We start from the raw sequence: 22426 nt of genomic DNA, 5'->3' as shown, positions 1-22426 counted from the left end.
TCCCCTACAGTGGGTGTATTCATTACAGTGGGTGTATCCCCTACAGTGGGTGTATCCCCTACAGTGGGTGTATCCCCTACAGTGGGTGTATTCATTACAGTGGGTGTATCCCCTACATGGGGTGTATCCATTACAGTGGGTGTATCCCCTACAGTGGGTGTATCCCCTACAGTGGGTGTATCCCCTACAGTGGGTGTATTCATTACAGTGGGTGTATCCCCTACAGTGGGTGTATCCCCTACAGTGGGTGTATCCCCTACAGTGGGTGTATCCCCTACAGTGGGTGCATCCCCTACAGTGGGTGTATCCCCTACAGTGGGTGTATCCCCTACAGTAGGTGTATCCCCTACAGTGGGTGTATCCCCTACAGTGGGTGTATTCATTACAGTGGGTGTATCCCCTACAGTGGGTGTATTCATTACAGTGGGTGTATCCCCTACAGTGGGTGTATCCCCTACAGTGGGTGTATCCCCTACAGTGGGTGTATTCATTACAGTGGGTGTATCCCCTACAGTGGGTGTATTCATTACAGTGGGTGTATCCCCTACAGTGGGTATATTCATTACAGTGGGTGTATCCACTACAGTGGGTGTATCCCCTACAGTGGGTGTATCCCCTACAGTGGGTGTATTCATTACAGTGGGTGTATCCCCTACAGTGGGTGTATACATTACAGTGGGTGTATCCCCTACAGTGGGTGTATTCATTACAGTGGGTGTATTCATTACAGTGGGTGTATCCCCTACAGTGGGTGTATCCACTACAGTGGGTGTATCCCCTACAGTGGGTGTATCCCCTACAGTGGGTGTATCCCCTACAGTGGGTGTATCCCCTACAGTGGGTGTATCCCCTACAGTGGGTGTATCCACTACAGTGGGTGTATATGACATATGGAGACATATTCCTAACTAGAGTGCAGAGTCCTGCCCTCCAACCCGCCCAAGATGGAGCCCCATCTGTGCAAAAGCCCACCATTCGCTCCCTTATGGAATCTGTGTTTCATCAATATGGCCACGCAGCACACTGAACATCCAATATAGAATCTGTTTTTCATCAATACAGCCATGCAGCACACTGAACAGCCAATATAGAATCAGTGTTTCATCAATACAGCCATGCAGCACACTGAACAGCCAATATAGAATCTGTTTTTCATCAATACAGCCATGCACCACACTGAACAGCCAATATAGAATCAGTGTTTCATCAATACAGCCATGCAGCACACTGAACAGCCAATATAGAATCTGTTTTTCATCAATACAGCCATGCAGCACACTGGACAGCCAATATAGAATCTGTTTTTCATCAATACAGCCATGCAGCACACTGGACAGCCAATATAGAATCAGTGTTTCATCAATACAGCCATGCAGCACACTGAACAGCCAATATAGAATCAGTGTTTCATCAATACAGCCATGCAGCACACTGAACATCCAATATAGAATCTGTTTTTCATCAATACAGCCATGCAGCACACTGAACAGCCAATATAGAATCAGTGTTTCATCAATACAGCCATGCAGCACACTGAACAGCCAATATAGAATCTGTTTTTCATCAATACAGCCATGCAGCACTGAACAGCCAATATAGAATCTGTTTTTCATCAATACAGCCATGCAGCACACTGAACAGCCAATATAGAATCAGTGTTTCATCAATACAGCCATGCAGCACACTGAACAGCCAATATAGAATCTGTTTTTCATCAATACAGCCATGCAGCACTGAACAGCCAATATAGAATCTGTTTTTCATCAATACAGCCATGCAGCACACTGGACATCCTCTGTGCCGTTTCATGCTCGTGAATCGTGTGCCAGAACAGTATATCCCCGTGAGTAGAACCCCCAGACATGTATAGCGAACAGAAGTCAATGCATGGGCATCTTGGCCCTCACAGCTAACGTCCATTTGGAGAGCATGAGCTGGGGAGTTGAGTCGTTCATTCAGTTTCCTCTTGATTGCTAGCAATAGAATCAGTTCTTTGTTTAACAGTGTCATCTTAAAAAAAGGTATTGATGTAAGTTTCTGTGCCTCTGCCTCCCCACACATTGTTTTTACCATGTCAATTGCAGCCGCCCGGTAATGTCAAAGTCAATATTGTGTGGTTTCGTAGCAAAGCGGGCCGAGTCATTCACCGTGGGAATGATTCAAGTGCGGCCTTTTCCCATGATCTTAAGGGCTCTCTCTGGTTTAATTGTATATTTTATATTTCAACAACTTTCATTACAATTGTTTAGATTAACTACATCACAATGATTTTGAGATATAAAGATGATGTTGTAATATTTTTTTTTCTTCAGGATTTTGTAAATTCTCCCGTGACCCCATTTTCACATGGTGTAGCGACCCCTAGTATGGGAACTGCTAGTTGAGAGAGATTAAGTGGTGGAAGGAGAGGAGAACAGGAAAATTTAGAAGAAGGGATGCAGAGGACATGGGAAGAGTGAGAAAAAGAGGATGAAGAGGAGAGGAGAGGAGAGGAGAGGAGAGGAGAGGAGAGGAGGGAGGGAGGGAGGGAGGGAGGGAGGGAGGGAGGGAGGGAGGGAGGGAGGGAGGGAGGGAGGGAGGGAGGGAGGGGAGAGGAGAGGAGAGGAGATGGGCAGGTTGAGGAAAGGAAAGGAAAGGAGAGGAGATGGGCAGGTTGAGGAAAGGAGAGGACAGGAGATGGGCAGGTTGAGGAAAGGAAAGAAGAGGAGAGGAGATGGGCAGGTTGAGGAAAGGAAAGGAGAGGAGAGGAGATGGGCAGGTTGAGGAAAGGAGAGGAGAGGAGAGGAGATGGGCAGGTTGAGGAATGGAAAGGAGAGGAGAGGAGATGGGCAGGTTGAGGAAAGGAAAGGAAAGGAGAGGAGATGGGCAGGTTGAGGAAAGGAAAGGAGGGGAGAGGAGATGGGCAGGTTGAGGAATGGAAAGGAGGGGAGAGGAGATGGGCAGGTTGAGGAAAGGAAAGGAAAGGAGAGGAGATGGGCAGGTTGAGGAAAGGAAAGGAGGGGAGAGGAGATGGGCAGGTTGAGGAAAGGAAAGGAAAGGAGAGGAGATGGGCAGGTTGAGGAAAGGAAAGGAGGGGAGAGGAGATGGGCAGGTTGAGGAAAGGAAAGGAGAGGAGAGGAGATGGGCAGGTTGAGGAAAGGAAAGGAGAGGAGAGGAGATGGGCAGGTTGAGGAAAGGAAAGGAGAGGAGAGGAGATGGGCAGGTTGAGGAAAGGAAAGGAGGGGAGAGGAGATGGGCAGGTTGAGGAAAGGAAAGGAGGGGAGAGGAGATGGGCAGGTTGAGGAAAGGAAAGGCGGGGAGAGGAGATGGGCAGGTTGAGGAAAGGAAAGGAGAGGAGAGGAGATGGGCAGGTTGAGGAAAGGAGAGGAGATGGGCAGGTTGAGGAAAGGAGAGGAGAGGAGATCAGCAGGTTGAGGAAAGGAGAGGAGGGGAGAAGAGAGGCGAGGAAAGGAGAGGAGATGAGATGGGCAGGTTGAGGAGAGGAGAAGAGAGGAAGATGAATATGAGAGGAGAGGTGACTGACTGTGCAGCAGAACCAACCGGATTATAGAGGCAGGGCTGTGCAGGGACCAGGGAACTCAGACACGTGTGTGTCCCAAATGGCACCCTATTCCCTATTTAGTGCACTCCTTTTGACCAGGGTCCATGTAGGGAATAGGGTTTCATTTGGGATGCATTAAGGGAGAGGCAGTGAGTGAGCAGTCTGGCCGGGCCACGTGGTTTATCTTAACACGCTTTCTCTCTCTCCCTCTCTGTTTCTCTCTCTCTTTCTCTCTCTCTCTTTCTCACTCTTTGTGGAGACACAGTCAAGCTTTAATCTCTAACAGCGCAAACCAAAACAGAGTGAGCAGGCCGGGCTGGGCTGCGAGAGCCTTGTTCTCTCTCTCTCTCTCTCTCTCTCTCTCTCTCTCTCTCTCTCTGTATCTCTCTCCCTCCCTCTCTCTCTCTTTCTCTCTCTAGCTCTCTCTCTCTCTCTCTCTCTCTCTCTCTATATCTCCCTCCCTCCTCTCTCTCTCTCTCTCTCTCTCTCTGTATCTCTCTCCCTCCCCTCTCTCTCTCTCTATCTCTATCTCTCTCTCTGTATCTCTCTCCCTCCCTCTCTCTCTCTCTCTCTCTCTCTGTATCTCTCTCCCTCCCTCCCCCTCTCTCTCTCTCTCTCTCTCTCTCTCTCTCTCTCTCTCTGTATCTATAGTTATCTCTCTCTCTGTATCTCTCCATCTGTGTCACTCTGTGTGTATGAGACAGGGTATATGGAACAGGGTGTATGGAACAGGGTGTACGGAACAGGGTGTACGGAACAGGGTGTATGAGACAGGGTGTACGGAACAGGGTGTATGGAACAGGGTGTACGGAACAGGGTGTATGAGACAGGGTGTACGGAACAGGGTGTATGGAACAGGGTGTACGGAACAGGGTGTACGGAACAGGGTGTACGGAACAGGGTGTACGGAACAGGGTGTACCGAACAGGGTATACCGAACAGGGTGTACCGAACAGGGTGTATGAAACAGGGTGTATGAAACAGGACAGGGTGTATGGAACAGGGTGTACGGAACAGGGTGTACAGAACAGGGTGTACGGAACAGAATGTCATTTGGGATGCAGCCCTGGAGTGTTGCCCCAGCTCTAGTTCTGTGAATGATTAAATTATGTACACTAAATGTAACAATTCCAACTCAATATGAGACGAAGACAAGGCAAAGAGGCACACACACACACTCTCAATCACATTACGACATGTGTGTGTGTCCTCTGACAGGCTGAATTGTCCTCAGTTTTGAGAAAAATATGATGTTTAGTAAAAAAAAAAATAGGATTTCCATATTATATGAATCCTCTGTACTTCAGTCCATTAAAATGTTATTGTTGTCAGCAATCGGTTGACATGTGACTGAGCCATGCTCCAACAACAGATTATGGACACGACAAACTCCTAATCCCTATCCCAAATAACAGTCTATTCCCTATATAGTGCACTACTTTCTGTCCAGGGTTCATAGGGCTCTGGTTAAAAGTAGTGCCCCATATAAGGAATAGGGTGTTATTTGGGATACAATTTATGTCATCTAAATATGTCATCTAAGTCCAGACGGATTGTTCCATTGTAAGTAGTCCATGTCTGATGTTATCATGTTGATTATAAACCACTATCATCATCTTATATAAGTCCTTCCGGGGCAGGTAATGGATCAAAACAGCTTCAATTCTTAGATGTTAATATTTTTATTTGATTTATTTCACCTATACGTAATTAGGCAAGTCAGTTCTTATGTACAATGACAGCCTACCCAGGGCCAAACCTGTACAACGCTGGGCCATTTGTGCCCCGCCCTATGGGACTCCCAATCACGCCCGGTTGTGATACAGTCAGTTTTTCATTTATTTTTTTAAATGTTTTTTATTTAACCTTTATTGAACTAGGCAAGTCAGGTAACAACAAATTCTTATTTTCAATGACAGCCTAGGAACAGTGGGTTAACTGCCTGTTCAGGGGCAGAACGACAGATCTTTACCATTCCACCCAACAACCTTTAAGTTACCATTCCAACCACTAGGCTACCTGCCACCCCAATGTGTAATGTTTAATGTGGAGTGTTTTCTATCCTCATATGTAGTCGGAACATGTCATTTATGTTATGGAGACTAAATCAAATGTCGTCTTACCAGTGACATTTAAAAAGCATCTTGTTTTTAATACCAGTTGCTGACAATTCCTTCGCATTACAGAAGCAACAAAATTCCTCTAAATCCCTTTCTCAAAGATTTGCCCTGACGAAGGAAGTATTAAACGGAGCTAATTCAATGTGTCACATCTGAGCCAGGGGATGAACTGAAGATGAATAGATTATGTAGAATTAGACTTTAAAATGTTTGATTCTATTCCATTCATCGTCCCTGGGGGAATTATAACACTCTCCATATTAGGCCTCTCTCTCTCAGGGTGTGGGACTGTAGGTGATGAGGAAGCAGACTGACAGAGAGAAAAAGAGATGGGGAGAGAGAGAGAGAGAGAGAGAGAGAGAGAGAGAGAGAGAGAGAAAACAACGGTATATTCTAGAAGGCGATCTATCTGAATACTTGGACATGACTGGTGTTTCTTTAGAGACGACACAATGACACACAGGATATTTGGCCCTTTTTGTTTTGGACCTGACATCCATAACAAACTGAGACAATATATATTTTGATTTGTTTAACACTTTTTTGGTTACTACATGATTCCATATGTGTTATTTCATAGTTTTGATGTATTTACTATTATTCTACAATGCAGAAAATTGTACAAATAAAGTAAAAACCCTTGAATGAGTTGGTGTGTCCAGTCTCCTGACCGGTACTGTAGATATACTGAATATGCGTTGAATGCCAATCTATTGTGCAACATATCCACAATTTAATACTATAGACAATGTGAGATGACTGCCTATATCCTAACCCTGCTAACATGAACTTCTCTTCTCTGTCCCTTGCTTGTGTGCCTGCGTGCTTGCCTACCTGTGTGCCTGCGTACCTGCATGCCTGCCAACCTGTGTGTCCGCGTACCTGCCTACCTGTGTGTCTGCGTACCTGCCAACCTGTGTGCCTGCCCCCTGCCTACCTGTGTACCTGCATGCTTGCCTACCTGTGTGCCTGCGTACATGTGAGTCATGTTTGTTTGTTCTGCGTCCGTGCGTGTGTGTGTCCTGTGTGTGTGTGTGTGTGTGTGTGTGTGTGTGTGTGTGTGTGTGTGTGTGTGTGTGTGTGTGTGTGTGTGTGTGTGTGTGTGTGTGTGTGTGTGTGTGTGTGTGTGTGTGTGTGTGTGTGTGTGTGTGTCTCAGGTGATGAAGCTGCGTAAACTGGCCCAGCAGATGGCTAATTGCAGACAGTGCCTGGAACGTTCCAGAGCCCTCATCACCCAGGCAGAACACAGCCTGAAGGAGAACGACCACGCTCGCTTCCTACAGACCGCCAGGAACGTGGCCGAGAGGTGAGACAGAAATCCCTCCTCACTGACATCCCTCTCTCACCCCTTAACTACCTCCCCTACCAGCCCCCTGTAACTAGCCACCAGGAACATGGCTGAGAGGTGAGACAGAAATCCCTCCTCACTGACATCCCTCTCTCACCCCTTAACTACCTCCCCTACCAGCCCCCTGTAACTAGCCACCAGGAACATGGCTGAGAGGTGAGACAGAAATCCCTCCTCACTGACATCCCTCTCTCACCCCTTAACTACCTCCCCTACCAGCCCCCTGTAACTAGCCACCAGGAACATGGCTGAGAGGTGAGACAGAAATCCCTCCTCACTGACATCCCTCTCTCACCCCTTAACTACCTCCCCTACCAGCCCCCTGTAACTAGCCACCAGGAACATGGCTGAGAGGTGAGACAGAAATCCCTCCTCACTGACATCCCTCTCTCACCCCTTAACTACCTCCCCTACCAGCCCCCTGTAACTAGCCACCAGGAACATGGCTGAGAGGTGAGACAGAAATCCCTCCTCACTGACATCCCTCTCTCACCCTTTAACTACCTCCCCTACCAGCCCCCTGTAACTAGCCACCAGGAACATGGCTGAGAGGTGAGACAGAAATCCCTCCTCACTGACATCCCTCTCTCACCCCTTAACTACCTCCCCTACCAGCCCCCTGTGACTAGCCACCAGGAACATGGCTGAGAGGTGAGACAGAAATCCCTCCTCACTGACATCCCTCTCTCACCCCTTAACTACCTCCCCTACCAGCCCCCTGTAACTAGCCACCAGGAACATGGCTGAGAGGTGAGACAGAAATCCCTCCTCACTGACATCCCTCTCTCACCCCTTAACTACCTCCCCTACCAGCCCCCTGTAACTAGCCACCAGGAACATGGCTGAGAGGTGAGACAGAAATCCCTCCTCACTGACATCCCTCTCTCACCCCTTAACTACCTCCCCTACCAGCCCCCTGTAACTAGCCACCAGGAACATGGCTGAGAGGTGAGACAGAAATCCCTCCTCACTGACATCCCTCTCTCACCCCTTAACTACCTCCCCTACCAGCCCCCTGTAACTAGCCACCAGGAACATGGCTGAGAGGTGAGACAGAAATCCCTCCTCACTGACATCCCTCTCTCACCCCTTAACTACCTCCCCTACCAGCCCCCTGTAACTAGCCACCAGGAACATGGCTGAGAGGTGAGACAGAAATCCCTCCTCACTGACATCCCTCTCTCACCCCTTAACTACCTCCCCTACCAGCCCCCTGTAACTAGCCACCAGGAACATGGCTGAGAGGTGAGACAGAAATCCCTCCTCACTGACATCCCTCTCTCACCCCTTAACTACCTCCCCTACCAGCCCCCTGTAACTAGCCACCAGGAACATGGCTGAGAGGTGAGACAGAAATCCCTCCTCACTGACATCCCTCTCTCACCCCTTAACTACCTCCCCTACCAGCCCCCTGTAACTAGCCACCAGGAACATGGCTGAGAGGTGAGACAGAAATCCCTCCTCACTGACATCCCTCTCTCACCCCTTAACTACCTCCCCTACCAGCCCCTTGTAACTAGCCACCAGGAACATGGGCGAGAGGTGGGATGTCACATCCTTCCCGCCTGGGATGGGCTGTGTGTTTCGTGGGAGGCTTTTAAGGTCAACAGAAAGGGAAGGATACTCAGAACACATTCTGCATGGTTGTTCTCTACTATTTCCAAGGCTTGTTATTCATGGACTCTCTCCCTGGAATGGAAATCTCATTCAGGTTTTCAGGGTCTGCTGGACGTTTTAGGAATGAGGTTCTCTAGCTGATGGAGACAAGCTGGAATATGAAGGGTTAACCACAACAGGGCCTTGTCTGTCTGCGGCTGTATCAGACTCACCCACACACTGATGTGTGTAGACAGAGTGCATCCTTGGTCTCTGCTCCTTCATCATCCTCCTGCTGAGGTTCTCCAGTCCATACAATAGGATCTCTATGCTCCAGTCTGATACCTCTCCTTTCTTCTCTCCTCCCTTTCTTCCACCCCCCCCCCCCCCTCCTCCCCCTCCCTCTCTCCCCCAGGGTTGCCATGGCCACGGCCTCCTCCCAGGTGCTGATACCAGATGTGAACCTGAACGAAGCCTTTGATAACTTTGCTCTGGACTTTTCCAGAGAGAAGAAGATCCTAGAGGGACTGGACTACCTGACAGGTGAGAGGGAGGGACAGAGAGAGAGAGAAAGAGAGAGTGGGATGGGGGGTTGGAGAGAGAGAGAGAGAGAAATGTCCATCCTACATTCCTCTGGAGGTGTTATATAGTTTTGTTGAAACACAAATGACCACCGGAAGATGTACAGAAGTAACGTAAGAACAAATCTGACAAAAAATGTACTACACTTTGTGTTTAGTTGACTGGTACAATGCACATTGTCTGACATGATGTCTAGATATTGATCTTTCCATTGTTGACACTGTAGCTCCCACCCTACACACTCAAACAGGAAACCATCTGTAGGCCAGGGGACTATCCAAATGAACTATTAGAGCATTACCTTTTTAACACCTTGGTAATAGGTATTTATATGAATGATCTCATGTGCTGTCCTCCGGGATCAAGTACACATCTATGAATGCTCTAATGTGCTGTCCTCTGGCATCATGTACACATCTACGAATGCTCTCATGTGCTGTCCCTGTGGCATCATGTACACATCTATGAATGCTCTAATGTTCTGTCCTCTGGGATCAAGTACACATCTATGAATGCTCTCATGTGCTGCCCTCCGGGATCAAGTACACATCTATGAATGCTCTAATGTGCTGCCCTCTGGCATCAAGTACACATCTATGAATGCTCTAATGTGCTGTCCTCTGGCATCAAGTACACATCTATGAATGCTCTCATGTGCTGTCCTCGGGATCAAGTACACATCTATGAATGCTCTAATGTGCTGTCCTCCGTGATCAAGTACACATCTACGAATGCTCTCATGTGCTGTCCCTGTGGCATCAAGTACACATCTAGTATTGTTTTGAATAAATCCAGTCCAACACTAATCTATCCCTTATTTGACCCTGTAGCCCCCAGTCCTCCCTCCATACGTGATGAGCTGTGCACTGCCTCCCACGACACCATCACAGTTCACTGGACGTCTGAGGACGAGTTCAGCGTCACATCCTACGAACTGCAGTACACCATCTACACCGGACAGACCAACTTCATCAGTAAGTACCGTGACAATACACCACCCTGTTCACCATCTACACCAGACAGACCAACTTCATCAGTAAGTACCGTGACAATACACCACCCTGTTCACCATCTACACCAGACAGACCAACTTCATCAGTAAGTACCGTGACAATACACCAGCCGTACACCACCCTGTTCACCATCTACACTGGACAGACCAACTTCATCAGTAAGTACCGTGACAATACACCATCCGTACACCACCCTGTTCACCATCTACACTGGACAGACCAACTTCATCAGTAAGTACCGTGACAATACACCAGCCGTAACACCATCTACACCGGACAGACCAACTTCATCAGTAAGTACCGTGACAATACACCAGCCGTAACACCATCTACACAGGACAGACCAACTTCATCAGTAAGTACCGTGACAATACACCATCCGTACACCACCCTGTTCACCATCTACCCAGTGTCGTGGCGTGTCTATCATTAATGTGTTGACGGCTATTCATTGAATAATTACCTACTACGTTGAAAAACTACTCTAATAAATTAATAATGTAACAATTAACTCATTAGAAATTTTGGGCACCACGGGAAGTGATAACTCAGCGATACACAAATTGGCAAATTGGCTAACTAATTAAACACAAACACACGGTACAGGTGATTGATTACTGACACAATGCAATGAAAACAGGTCCCTAGTGGACTAACCCGATATGACGGCTTGTTACACAATGGAAAGGGGTGGGGAAAGATAAAGAGAGGGCGAGACAAAAAGAGTGAACTTCTCATACACACATTTGGAAACTACGCTCGCCGTAAATATGAATATTTAGCACCCTAACAACCGCTCATTCGGGTATATGAAATGCAACATATATTTACGTTTCTCTGTCGTCTCTCTGTTGAACCCACTCGGTCCGTCTATGGGAAGTAGTTCGATGCATATCTCTGATTGTCCAGCAGAGTTCTGGAGTGTTCTTAGAATGGATACATTTGAGGTGCACCACACGTTGGTGAGAGGGATCTGTTCTTCCCTCCAGTCTTTGGTCCTCAGAGGGATCTCTTCTTCCCTCCAGTCTTTGGTCCTCAGAGGGATCTGTTCTTCCCTCCAGTCTTTGGTCCTCAGAGGGATCTCTTCTTCCCTCCAGTCTTTGGTCCTCAGAGGGATCTCTTCTTCCCTCCAGTCTTTGGTCCTCAGAGGAATCTGTTCTTCGCTCCTGTCTTTGGTCCTCAGAGGGATCTCTTCTTCCCTCCAGTCTTTGGTCCTCAGAGGGATCTCTTCTTCCCTCCAGTCTTTGGTCCTCAGAGGGATCTCTTCTTCCCTCCAGTCTTTGGTCCTCAGAGGAATCTGTTCTTCCCTCCTGTCTTTGGTCCTCAGAGGGATCTGTTCTTCCCTCCTGTCTTTGGTCCTCAGAGGGATCTGTTCTTCCCTCCTGTCTTTGGTCCTCAGAGGGATCTGTTCTTCCCTCCTGTCTTTGGTCCTCAGAGGGATCTGTTCTTCCCTCCTGTCTTTGGTCCTCAGAGGGATCTGTTCTTCCCTCCTGTCTTTGGTCCTCAGAGGGATCTGTTCTTCCCTCCAGTCTTTGGTCCTCAGAGGGATCTCTTCTTCCCTCCTGTCTTTGGTCCTCAGAGGGATCTGTTCTTCCCTCCAGTCTTTGGTCCTCAGAGGGATCTGTTCTTCCCTCCTGTCTTTGGTCCTAGACTACTGTACACGCAGAGCTGCAGACGGTGCATGTTGTGGTCCATTCTTCACCTTCTTCACTCGTCGAGAGTTTTCAGAGGGTCTTACGGTTTTTCTTGTATTGTAGTTTTAACCATGTCAACATGTGGACCGCATCTTCACATTCTCTGGTCTGTATTTAAATTCTCTGCGAGTTATTGTAAGTACTCTGGCCTGAAGGGCAGTTCCATCATGTTGGACTACTTCATAATACAATTACCTACAGTAAGAAGAGATAGGGTTGAACTACTTTATAACACAGTAAGAAGGGATAGGGTTGGACTACTATATAATACAGTAAGAAGGGATAGGGTAGGACTACTTTATAATACAGTAAGAAGGGATAGGCTTGGACTACTATATAATACAGTAAGAAGGGATAGGGTAGGACTACTTTATAATACAGTAAGAAGGGATAGGGTTGAACTACTTTATAATACAGTAAGAAGAGATAGGGTTGGACTACTTTATAATACAGTAAGAAGGGATAGGGTTGGACTACTATATAATACAGTAAGAAGGGATAGGGTTGAACTACTTTATAATACAGTAAGAAGGGATATGGTTGGACTACTTTATAATACAATTACCTACAGTAAGAAGAGATAGGGTTGGACTACTTTATAATACAGTAAGAAGGGATAGGGTTGGACTACTTTATAATACAGTAACCTACAGTAAGAAGAGATAGGGTTGGACTACTATATAATACAGTAAGACGAGATAGGGTTGGACTACTTTATAATACAGTAAGAAGGGATAGGGTGGGACTACTTTATAATACAGTAAGAAGAGATAGGGTTGGACTACTATATAATACAGTAAAAAGAGATAGGGTTAGACTACTATATAATACAGTAAGAAGAGATAGGGTTGGACTACTTTATAATACAGTAAGAAGAGATAGGGTTGGACTACTTTATAATACTGTAACCTACAGTAAGAAGAGATAGGGTTGGATTACTTTATAATACAGTACGAAGGGATAGGGCTGGACTAATTTATAATACAATTACCTACAGTAAGAAGAGATAGGGTTGGACTACTTTATAATACAATTACCTACAGTAAGAAGAGATAGGGTTGAACTACTTTATAATACAGTAAGAAGAGATAGGGTTGGACTACTTTATAATACAGTAAGAAGAGATAGGGTTGGACTACTTTATAATACTGTAACCTACAGTAAGAAGAGCTAAGGTTGGATTACTTTATAATACAGTACGAAGGGATAGGGCTGGACTAATTTATAATACAATTACCTACAGTAAGAAGAGATAGGGTTGGACTACTTTATAATACAATTACCTACAGTAAGAAGAGATAGGGTTGGACTACTTTATAATACAATTACCTACAGTAAGAAGAGATAGGGTTGAACTACTTTATAATACAGTAAGAAGGGATAGGGTTGGACTACTTTATAATACAATTACCTACAGTAAGAAGAGATAGGGTTGGACTACTTTATAATACAGTAAGAAGGGATAGGGTTGGACTACTTTATAATACAGTAAGAAGGGATAGGGTTGGACTACTTTATAATACAGTAAGAAGGGATAGGGTTGGACTACTTTATAATACAGTAAGAAGGGATAGGGTTTAACTACTTTATAATACAGTAAGAAGGGATAGGGTTGGACTACTTTATAATACAGTAAGAAGAGATAGGGTTGGACTACTTTATAATACAGTAAGAAGGGATAGGGTTGGACTACTTTATAATACAGTAACCTACAGTAAGAAGAGATAGGGTTGGACTACTATATAATACAGTAAGAAGAGATAGGGTTGGACTACTTTATAATACAGTAAGAAGGGATAGGGTGGGACTACTTTATAATACAGTAAGAAGAGATAGGGTTGGACTACTATATAATACAGTAAGAAGAGATAGGGTTGGACTACTTTATAATACAGTAAGAAGAGATAGGGTTGGACTACTATATAATACAGTAAGAAGAGATAGGGTTGGACTACTTTATAATACAGTAAGAAGAGATAGGGTTGGACTACTTTATAATACTGTAACCTACAGTAAGAAGAGCTAAGGTTGGATTACTTTATAATACAGTACGAAGGGATAGGGTTGGACTACTTTATAATACAGTAAGAAGAGATAGGGTTGGACTACTATATAATACAGTAGCTTACAGTAGGAAGAGATAGGGTTGGACTACTTTATAATACAGTAACCTACAGAAGGAAGAGATAGGTTTGGACTACTATATAATACAGTAAGAAGAGATAGGGTTGGACTACTTTATAATACAGTAACCTACAGAAAGAAGAGATAGGGTTGGACTACTATATAATACAGTAACCTACAGAAAGAAGAGATAGGGTTGGACTACTTTATAATACAGTAACCTACAGAAAGAAGAGATAGGGTTGGACTACTATATAATACAGTAACCTACAGAAAGAAGAGATAGGGTTGGACTACTATATAATACAGTAAGAAGAGATAGGGTTGGACTACTTTATAATACAGTAACCTACAGTAAGAAGAGATAGGGTTGGACTACTTTATAATACAGTAAGAAGGGATAGGGTTGGACTACTTTATAATACAGTAACCTACAGTAAGAAGAGATAGGGTTGGACTACTTTATAATACAGTAAGAAGGGATAGGGTTGGACTACTTTATAATACAGTAAGAAGAGATAGGGTTGGACTACTTTATAATACAGTAACCTACAGTAAGAAGAGATAGGGTTGGACTACTTTATAATACAGTAGCCTACAGTAAGAAGAGATAGGGTTGGACTACTATATAATATAGTAAGAAGGGATAGGGTTGGACTACTTTATAATACCGTAAGAAGGGATAGGGTTGGACTACTTTATATAACACTGAATGTTGCTGATTGCACTCTATCCCGTTATGTAACAGCCATATTTTAGTAACAGCTTTGTAATTCCACGCAGCTACTGTACTGACATCAAGATAACATGTCATTTGGGAACATCAGCTGTTCCAGTTTGTCTGTATCAACATTTATGGTCTATAGTACCTTGAGTGAGTGGACTGGGTGACACCTTTGAGGGGCATTGAGGAGAGGAGGGAAGAGGAGATTTGTTGAAGTGTAGAGCAGAGCAGATAATAGCAGGTATTGGCCTAGCAGATAATGTCAGGCTGCCGTGGCAGGACACAGGAGGATGAACTGACAGTAGAGTGGGAGGATGAACTGACAGTAGAGAGTGAGAACATAGTAGGATGAACTGACAGTAGAGTGGGAGAACATAGTAGGATGAACTGACAGTAGAGTGGGAGAACATAGTAGGATGAACTGACAGTAGAGTGGGAGAACATAGTAGGATGAACTGACAGTAGAGTGGGAGAACATAGTAGGATGAACTGACAGTAGAGTGGGAGAACATAGTAGGATGAACTAACAGTAGAGTGGGAGAACATAGTAGGATGAACTGACAGTAGAGTGGGAGAACATAGTAGGATGAACTGACAGTAGAGTGGGAGAACATAGTAGGATGAACTGACAGTAGAGTGGGAGAACATAGTAGGATGAACTGACAGTAGAGTGGGAGAACGTAGTAGGATGAACTGACAGTAGAGTGGGAGAACATAGTAGGATGAACTGACAGTAGAGTGGGAGAACATAGTAGGATGAACTGACAGTAGAGTGGGAGAACATAGTAGGATGAACTGACAGTAGAGTGGGAGAACATAGTAGGATGAACTGACAGTAGAGTGGGAGAACATAGTAGGATGAACTGACAGTAGAGTGGGAGAACATAGCAGGGTGAACTGACAGTAGAGTGGGAGAACATAGTAGGTTGAACTGACAGTAGAGTGGGAGAACATAGTAGGATGAACTGACAGTAGAGTGGGAGAACATAGTAGGATGAACTGACAGTAGAGTGGTAGGACACGGGGGGAATAGCTGACAGTAGAGTGGTAGGACACGGGGGGAACAGCTGACAGTAGAGTGGGAGGACACGGGGGGAACAGCTGACAGTAGAGTGGTAGGACACGGGGGGAACAGCTGACAGTAGAGTGGGAGGACACGGGGGGAACAGCTGACAGTAGAGTGGTAGGACACGGGGGGAACAGCTGACAGTAGAGTGGGAGGACACGGGGGGAACAGCTGACAGTAGAGTGGGAGGACACGGGGGGAACAGCTGACAGTAGAGTGCCACTCTCACATGTGGAGCTGGATGGCCCTGGGACAGATTGGAATATCCTGACACATACAGTTGAAGTCGGAAGTTTACATACACTTAGGTTGGAGACATTAAAACTCGTTTTTCAACCTCTCCACAAATTTCTTGTTAACAAACTGTAGTTTTGGCTAGTCGGTTAGGACATTTACTTTGTGCATGACACAAGTAATGTTTTAAACAATTGTTTTCAGACAGATTATTTCACTTATAATTCACTGTGTCACAATTCCAGTGGGTCAGAAGTTTACATACACTAAGATGACTGTGCCTTTAAACAGCTTGGAACATTTCAGAAAATGATGTCATGGCTTCAGAAGCTTCTGATAGGCTGATTGACATCATTTGATTCAACTGGAGGTGTACCTGTGGATGTATTTCAAGGCCTAACTTCAAACTCAGTGCCTCTTTGCTTGACATCATGGGAAAAGCAAAAGAAATCAGTCAAGAACTCAGAAAAAAAATGTAGACCTCCACAAGTCTGGTTTGTCCTTGGGAGCAATTTCAAAACACCTGAAGGTACCACGTTCATCTGTACAAATAATAGTACGCAAGTATAAACACCATGGGACCACACAGCCTTCATACCGCTCAGGAAGGAGACATGTTCTGTCTCCTAGAGATGAACGTACTTTGGTGCGAAAAGTGCAAATCAATCCCAAAACAACAGCAAATGACCTTGTGAAGATGCTGGAGGAAACAGGTACAAAAGTATCTATATCCACAGTAATTTTATTTTACTAGGCAAGTCAGTTAAGAACAAATTCTTATTTTCAATGATAGCCTAGGAACAGTGGGTTAACTGCCTGTTCAAGGCCAGAATGACAGATTTGTACCTTGTCAGCTCGGGGGTTTGAACTTGCAACCTTCCGGTTACTAGTCCAACACTCTAACCCTAGGCTAACACTCTAACCCTAGGCTACCCTGCCTCCCCAAAATTGAGTCCTATATCGACATAACCTGAAAGGCCGCTCAGCAAGGAAGAAGCCACTGCTCCAAAACCACCATAAAAAAGCCAGACTACGGTTTACAACTGCACATGGGGACAAAATTGTACTTTTTGGAGAAATGTCCTCTGGTCTGATGAAACAAAAATAGAACTGTTAGGCCATAATGACCATCGTTATGTTTGGAGGATAAAGGGGAAGGCTTGCAAGCCAAAGAATACCATTCCAAGAATGAAGCACGGGGGTGGCAGCATCATGGTATGGGGTGCTTTGCTACAGGAGGGATTGGTGCACTTCACAAAATAGATGGCATCATGAGGTAGAAAATTATGTAGATATAGTGAAGCAACATCTCAAGACATCAGTCAGGAAGTTAAAGCTTAGTCGCAAATGGGTCTTCCAAATGGACAATGACCCAAGCATACTTCCGAAGTTGTGGCAAAATGGCTTAAGGACAACAAAGTCAAGGTATTATTGGAGTGGCCATCACAAAGCCCTGAACTCAATCCTATAAAAATGTGTGGGCAGAACTGATAAAGCGTGTGTAAGCAAGGAGGCCTACAAACCTGACTCGGTTACACCAGCTCTGTCAGGAGGAATGGGCAAAATTCACCCAACTTATTGTGGGTAGCTTGTGGAAGGCTACCCGATACGTTTGACCCAAGATAAACATTGTAAAGGCAATGCTACCAAATACTAATTGAGTGTATGTAAACTTCTGACCCACTGGGAATGTGATGAAAGAAATAAAAGCTGAACTAAATCATTCTCTCTTCTATTATTCTGACATTTCACATTCTTAAAATAAAGTGGTGTTCCTAACTGACCTAAAACAGGGGATTTTTACTGGGATTAAATGTCAGGAATTGTGAATTCCGACTTCAACTGTACTTCCTACAGATCCTCCACAGAGCTGCTTTCTTCTCATCTACTATTCTTCACTCCTTCCTTTCTCTCTTCTCTAATCTGCTCTCCTGTTTTTCCCCTTTTCCCACCCCTCCTCCCCTTCTCCTCTCTTCCTCTCCCTCTCCTCCCTCCTTTCTCCTCCCTACAATTTCTCTCCTCTCTCCTCCTCTCTTCTCCCTCCTCTCTCGTCCTCTCTTCTCCCTCCTCTCTCGTCCTCTCTCCTCCTCTCCTCCTCTCTCCTCCTCTCCTCCTCTCTCCTCCTCTCCTCCTCTCTCCTCTCTCCTCTCTCCTCCTCTCCTCCTCTCTCCTCCTCTCCTCTCTCCTCTCTCCTCCTCTCCCTCTCTCCTCCTCTCCTCCTCTCCTCCCCTTCTCCTCTCCTCTTCTCCCTCTCCTCCCTCCTCTCTCCTCCCCACGATTTCTCTCCTCTCTCCTCCTCTCTTCTCCCTCCTCTCTCCTCCTCTCTCCTCTCTCCTCCTCTCTCATCCTCTCTTCTCCCTCCTCTCTCATCCTCTCTTCTCCCTCCTCTCTCGTCCTCTCTCCTCCTCTCTCCTCTCTCCTCCTCTCCTCCTCTCCTCCTCTCCTCCTCTCTCCTCTCTCCTCCTCTCTTCTCCCTCCTCTCTCCTCCTCTCTCATCCCTCTCTTCTCCCTCCTCTCTCATCCTCTCTTCTCCCTCCTCTCTCGCCCCTCTCTCCTCCCTCTCTCCTCCTCTCCTCCTCTCTCCTCTCTCTCTCTCTCTCCTCTCTCCTCTCTCCTCTCTCCTCTCTCCTCTCTCCTCTCTCCTCTCTCCTCCTCTCCCTCTCTCCTCCTCTCCTCTCCTCCTCTCCTCCTCCCCTTCTCCTCTCCTCTTCTCCCTCTCCTCCCTCCTCTCTCCTCCCCACGATTTCTCTCCTCTCTCCTCCTCTCTCCCTCTCCCTCTCTCCTCCTCTCCCTCTCTCCTCCCTCTCCTCCTCTCCCTCCCCTTCTCCCTCTCCTCTTCTCCCTCTCCTCCCTCCTCTCTCCTCCCCACGATTTCTCTCCCTCTCTCCTCCTCTCTTCTCCCTCCTCTCTCTCCTCCTCTCTCCTCTCTCCTCCTCTCTCATCCTCTCTCTTCTCCCTCCTCTCTCATCCTCTCTTCTCCCTCGTCCTCTCTCCTCCCTCTCTCCTCTCTCCTCCTCTCCTCCTCTCCTCCCTCTCCCTCTCTCTCCTCTCTCTCCTCCTCTCTTCTCCCTCCTCTCTCCTCCTCTCTCATCCTCTCTTCTCCCTCCTCTCTCATCCTCTCTTCTCCCTCCTCTCTCGTCCTCTCTCCTCCTCTCTCCTCCTCTCCTCCTCTCTCCTCTCTCCTCTCTCCTCTCTCCTCTCTCCTCTCTCCTCTCTCCTCCTCTCCCTCTCTCCTCCTCTCCTCTCCTCCTCTCCTCCTACCCTTCTCCTCTCCTCTTCTCCCTCTCCTCCCTCCTCTCTCCTCCCCACGATTTATCTCCTCTCTCCTCCTCTCTTCTCCCTCCTCTCTCCTCCTCTCTCCTCCTCTCCTCTCTCCTCTCTCCTCCTCTCACTCTCTCCTCCTCTCCTCTCCTCCTCTCCTGCTCCCCTTCTCCTCTCCTCCTCTCACTCCCTCCTCTCTTCTCCCTCCTCTCTCCTCCTCTCTTCTCCCTCCTCCTCTCTCCTCTCTCCTCCTCTCTCCTCTCTCCTCCTCTCTCCTCTCTCCTCTCTCCTCCTCTCTCCTCCTCTCCTCCTCTCTCCTCTCTCCTCCTCTCTCCTCCTCTCTCCTCCTCTCTCCTCTCTCCTCCTCTCTCCTCCTCTCTCCTCCTCTCTCCTCCTCTCTCCTCTCTCCTCCTCCCTCCTCTCTCCTCCTCTCTCATCCTCTCTTCTCCCTCCTCTCTCATCCTCTCTTCTCCCTCCTCTCTCGTCCTCTCTCCTCCTCTCTCCTCCTCTCCTCCTCTCTCCTCTCTCCTCTCTCCTCTCTTCTCCCTCCTCTCTCCTCCTCTTCTCCCTCCTCCCTCCTCTCTCCTCCTCTCTCCTCCTCTCTTCTCCCTCCTCTCTCCTCCTCCCTCCTCTCTCCTCTCTCCTCTCTCCTCCTCTTCTCCCTCCTCCCTCCTCTCTCCTCCTCTCTCCTCCTCTCTCCTCTCTTCTCCCTCCTCTCTCCTCCTCTTCTCCCTCCTCCCTCCTCTCTCCTCCTCTCTCCTCCTCTCTTCTCCCTCCTCTCTCCTCCTCTCTTCTCCCTCCTCTCTCCTCCTCTCTCCTCTCCTCCTCTCTCCTCCTCCCTCTTCTCCCTCCTCTCTCCTCCTCTTCTCCCTCCTCCCTCCTCTCTCCTCCTCTCTCCTCCTCCCTTCTCCCTCCTCTCTCCTCCTCTCCTCCTCTCTCCTCTCTTCTCCCTCCTCCCTCCTCTCCCCTCCTCTCCCCTCCTCTCTCCTCTCTCCTCCTCCCTCTTCTCCCTCCTCTCTCCTCCTCTCTCCTCTCTCCTCTCTCCTCCTCTCTCCTCTCTCCTCTCTCCTCCTCTCCCTCTCTCCTCCTCTCCTCCTCTCCTCCCCTTCTCCTCTCCTCTTCTCCCTCTCCTCCCTCCTCTCTCCTCCCCACGATTTCTCTCCTCTCTCCTCCTCTCTTCTCCCTCCTCTCTCCTCCTCTCTCCTCTCTCCTCCTCTCTCATCCTCTCTTCTCCCTCCTCTCTCATCCTCTCTTCTCCCTCCTCTCTCATCCTCTCTCCTCCTCTCTCCTCCTCTCTCCTCTCTCCTCTCTCCTCTCTCCTCTCTCCTCTCTCCTCTCTCCTCCTCTCCCTCTCTCCTCCTCTCCTCTCCTCCTCTCCTCCTCCCCTTCTCCTCTCCTCTTCTCCCTCTCCTCCCTCCCTCCTCTCCTCCCCACGATTTCTCTCCTCTCTCCTCCTCTCTTCTCCCTCCCTCTCCCTCCCTCTCTCCTCCTCTCCCTCTCTCCCTCTCTCCTCCTCTCACTCTCTCCTCCTCTCCTCTCCTCCTCTCCTCCTCCCCTTCTCCTCTCCTCCTCTCACTCCCTCCTCTCTTCTTCTCCTCCTCTCTCCTCCTCTCTTCTCCTCTCCTCCTCTCTCCTCTCTCCCTCCTCTCTCCTCTCCCTCCTCTCTCCCCTCTCTCCTCTCTCCCTCCTCTCTCCTCCTCTCTCTCCTCCTCTCCTCCTCTCTCTCTCTCTCCTCCTCTCTCCTCCTCTCTCCTCCTCTCTCTCCTCTCTCCTCCTCTCTCCTCCTCTCTCCTCCCCTCCTCCTCCTCTCTCCTCTCCTCCTCCCTCCTCTCCTCCTCTCTCATCCTCTCTTCTCCCTCTCCTCTCTCATCCTCTCTTCTCCCTCCCTCTCTCGTCCTCTCTCCTCCTCTCTCCTCCTCTCCTCCTCTCTCCTCTCTCCCTCTCTCCTCTCTTCTCCCTCCTCTCTCCTCCTCTTCTCCCTCCTCCCTCCCTCTCTCCTCCTCTCTCCTCCTCTCTTCTCCCTCCCTCTCTCCTCCTCCCTCCTCTCTCCCTCTCTCCTCTCTCCTCCTCTCTTCTCCCTCCTCCCTCCTCTCTCCTCCTCTCTCCTCCTCTCATCCTCTCTTCTCCCTCCTCTCTCATCCTCTCTTCTCCCTCCTCTCTCGTCCTCTCTCATCCTCTCTTCTCCCTCCTCTCTCATCCTCTCTTCTCCCTCCTCTCTCGTCCTCTCTCCTCCTCTCTCCTCTCTCCTCCTCTCCTCCTCTCCTCCTCTCTCCTCTCTCCTCCTCTCTTCTCCCTCCTCTCTCCTCCTCTCTCATCCTCTCTTCTCCCTCCTCTCTCATCCTCTCTTCTCCCTCCTCTCTCGTCCTCTCTCCTCCTCTCTCCTCCTCTCCTCCTCTCTCCTCTCTCCTCTCCCCCTCTCTCCTCTCTCCCTCTCCTCCTCTCTCCTCCCTCTCCCTCTCTCCTCCTCTCCTCTCCTCCTCTCCTCCTCCCCTTCTCCTCTCCTCTTCTCCCTCTCCTCCCTCCTCTCTCCTCCCCACGATTTCTCTCCTCTCTCCTCTCCTCTCTTCTCCCTCCTCTCTCCTCCTCTCTCCTCCTCTCCTCTCTCCTCTCTCCTCCTCTCACTCTCTCCTCCTCTCCTCTCCTCCTCTCCTCCTCCCCTTCTCCTCTCCTCCTCTCACTCCCTCCTCTCTTCTCCCTCCTCTCTCCTCCTCTCTTCTCCTCTCCTCCTCTCTCCTCTCTCCTCCTCTCTCCTCTCTCCCTCCTCTCTCCTCTCTCTCCTCTCTCTCCTCTCTCTCTCCTCCTCTCTCCTCCTCTCCTCCTCTCTCCCTCTCCTCCTCCTCTCTCCTCCTCTCTCTCCTCCTCTCTCCTCTCTCTCCTCCTCTCTCCTCCTCTCTCCTCCTCTCTCCTCCTCTCTCTCCTCTCTCCTCCTCCCTCCTCTCTCCTCCTCTCTCATCCTCTCTTCTCCCTCCTCTCTCATCCTCTCTTCTCCCTCCTCTCTCGCCCCCTCTCCTCCTCCTCTCTCCTCCTCTCCTCCTCTCTCCCTCTCTCCTCTCTCCTCTCTTCTCCCTCCTCTCTCCTCCTCTTCTCCCTCCTCCCTCCTCTCCTCCTCCTCTCTCCTCCTCT

General features: G+C 48.0%; 1 protein-coding gene across 3 annotated transcripts in view; it reads left to right on the top strand.

The window, feature by feature from the left end:
* LOC135526772 (probable E3 ubiquitin-protein ligase MID2) overlaps positions 1–22426 on the top strand; it is a 284108-nt gene that overhangs the window by 241650 nt on the left and 20032 nt on the right. For all 3 annotated transcript variants that reach the window (XM_064955430.1, XM_064955429.1, XM_064955428.1), the window contains 3 exons: positions 6819–6967; positions 9021–9148; positions 10018–10161. In XM_064955430.1, coding sequence (XP_064811502.1) covers positions 6819–6967; positions 9021–9148; positions 10018–10161 — 421 coding nt within the window. The remainder of the gene's footprint in view (positions 1–6818; positions 6968–9020; positions 9149–10017; positions 10162–22426) is intronic.

The sequence above is a fragment of the Oncorhynchus masou genome, chromosome 32 (assembly GCF_036934945.1).
Source record: "Oncorhynchus masou masou isolate Uvic2021 chromosome 32, UVic_Omas_1.1, whole genome shotgun sequence".
NCBI lineage: Eukaryota > Metazoa > Chordata > Actinopteri > Salmoniformes > Salmonidae > Oncorhynchus > Oncorhynchus masou.
The sequence above is the reverse complement of the archived record's forward strand: the minus strand, read 5'-3'. Positions and strand labels throughout refer to the sequence as shown.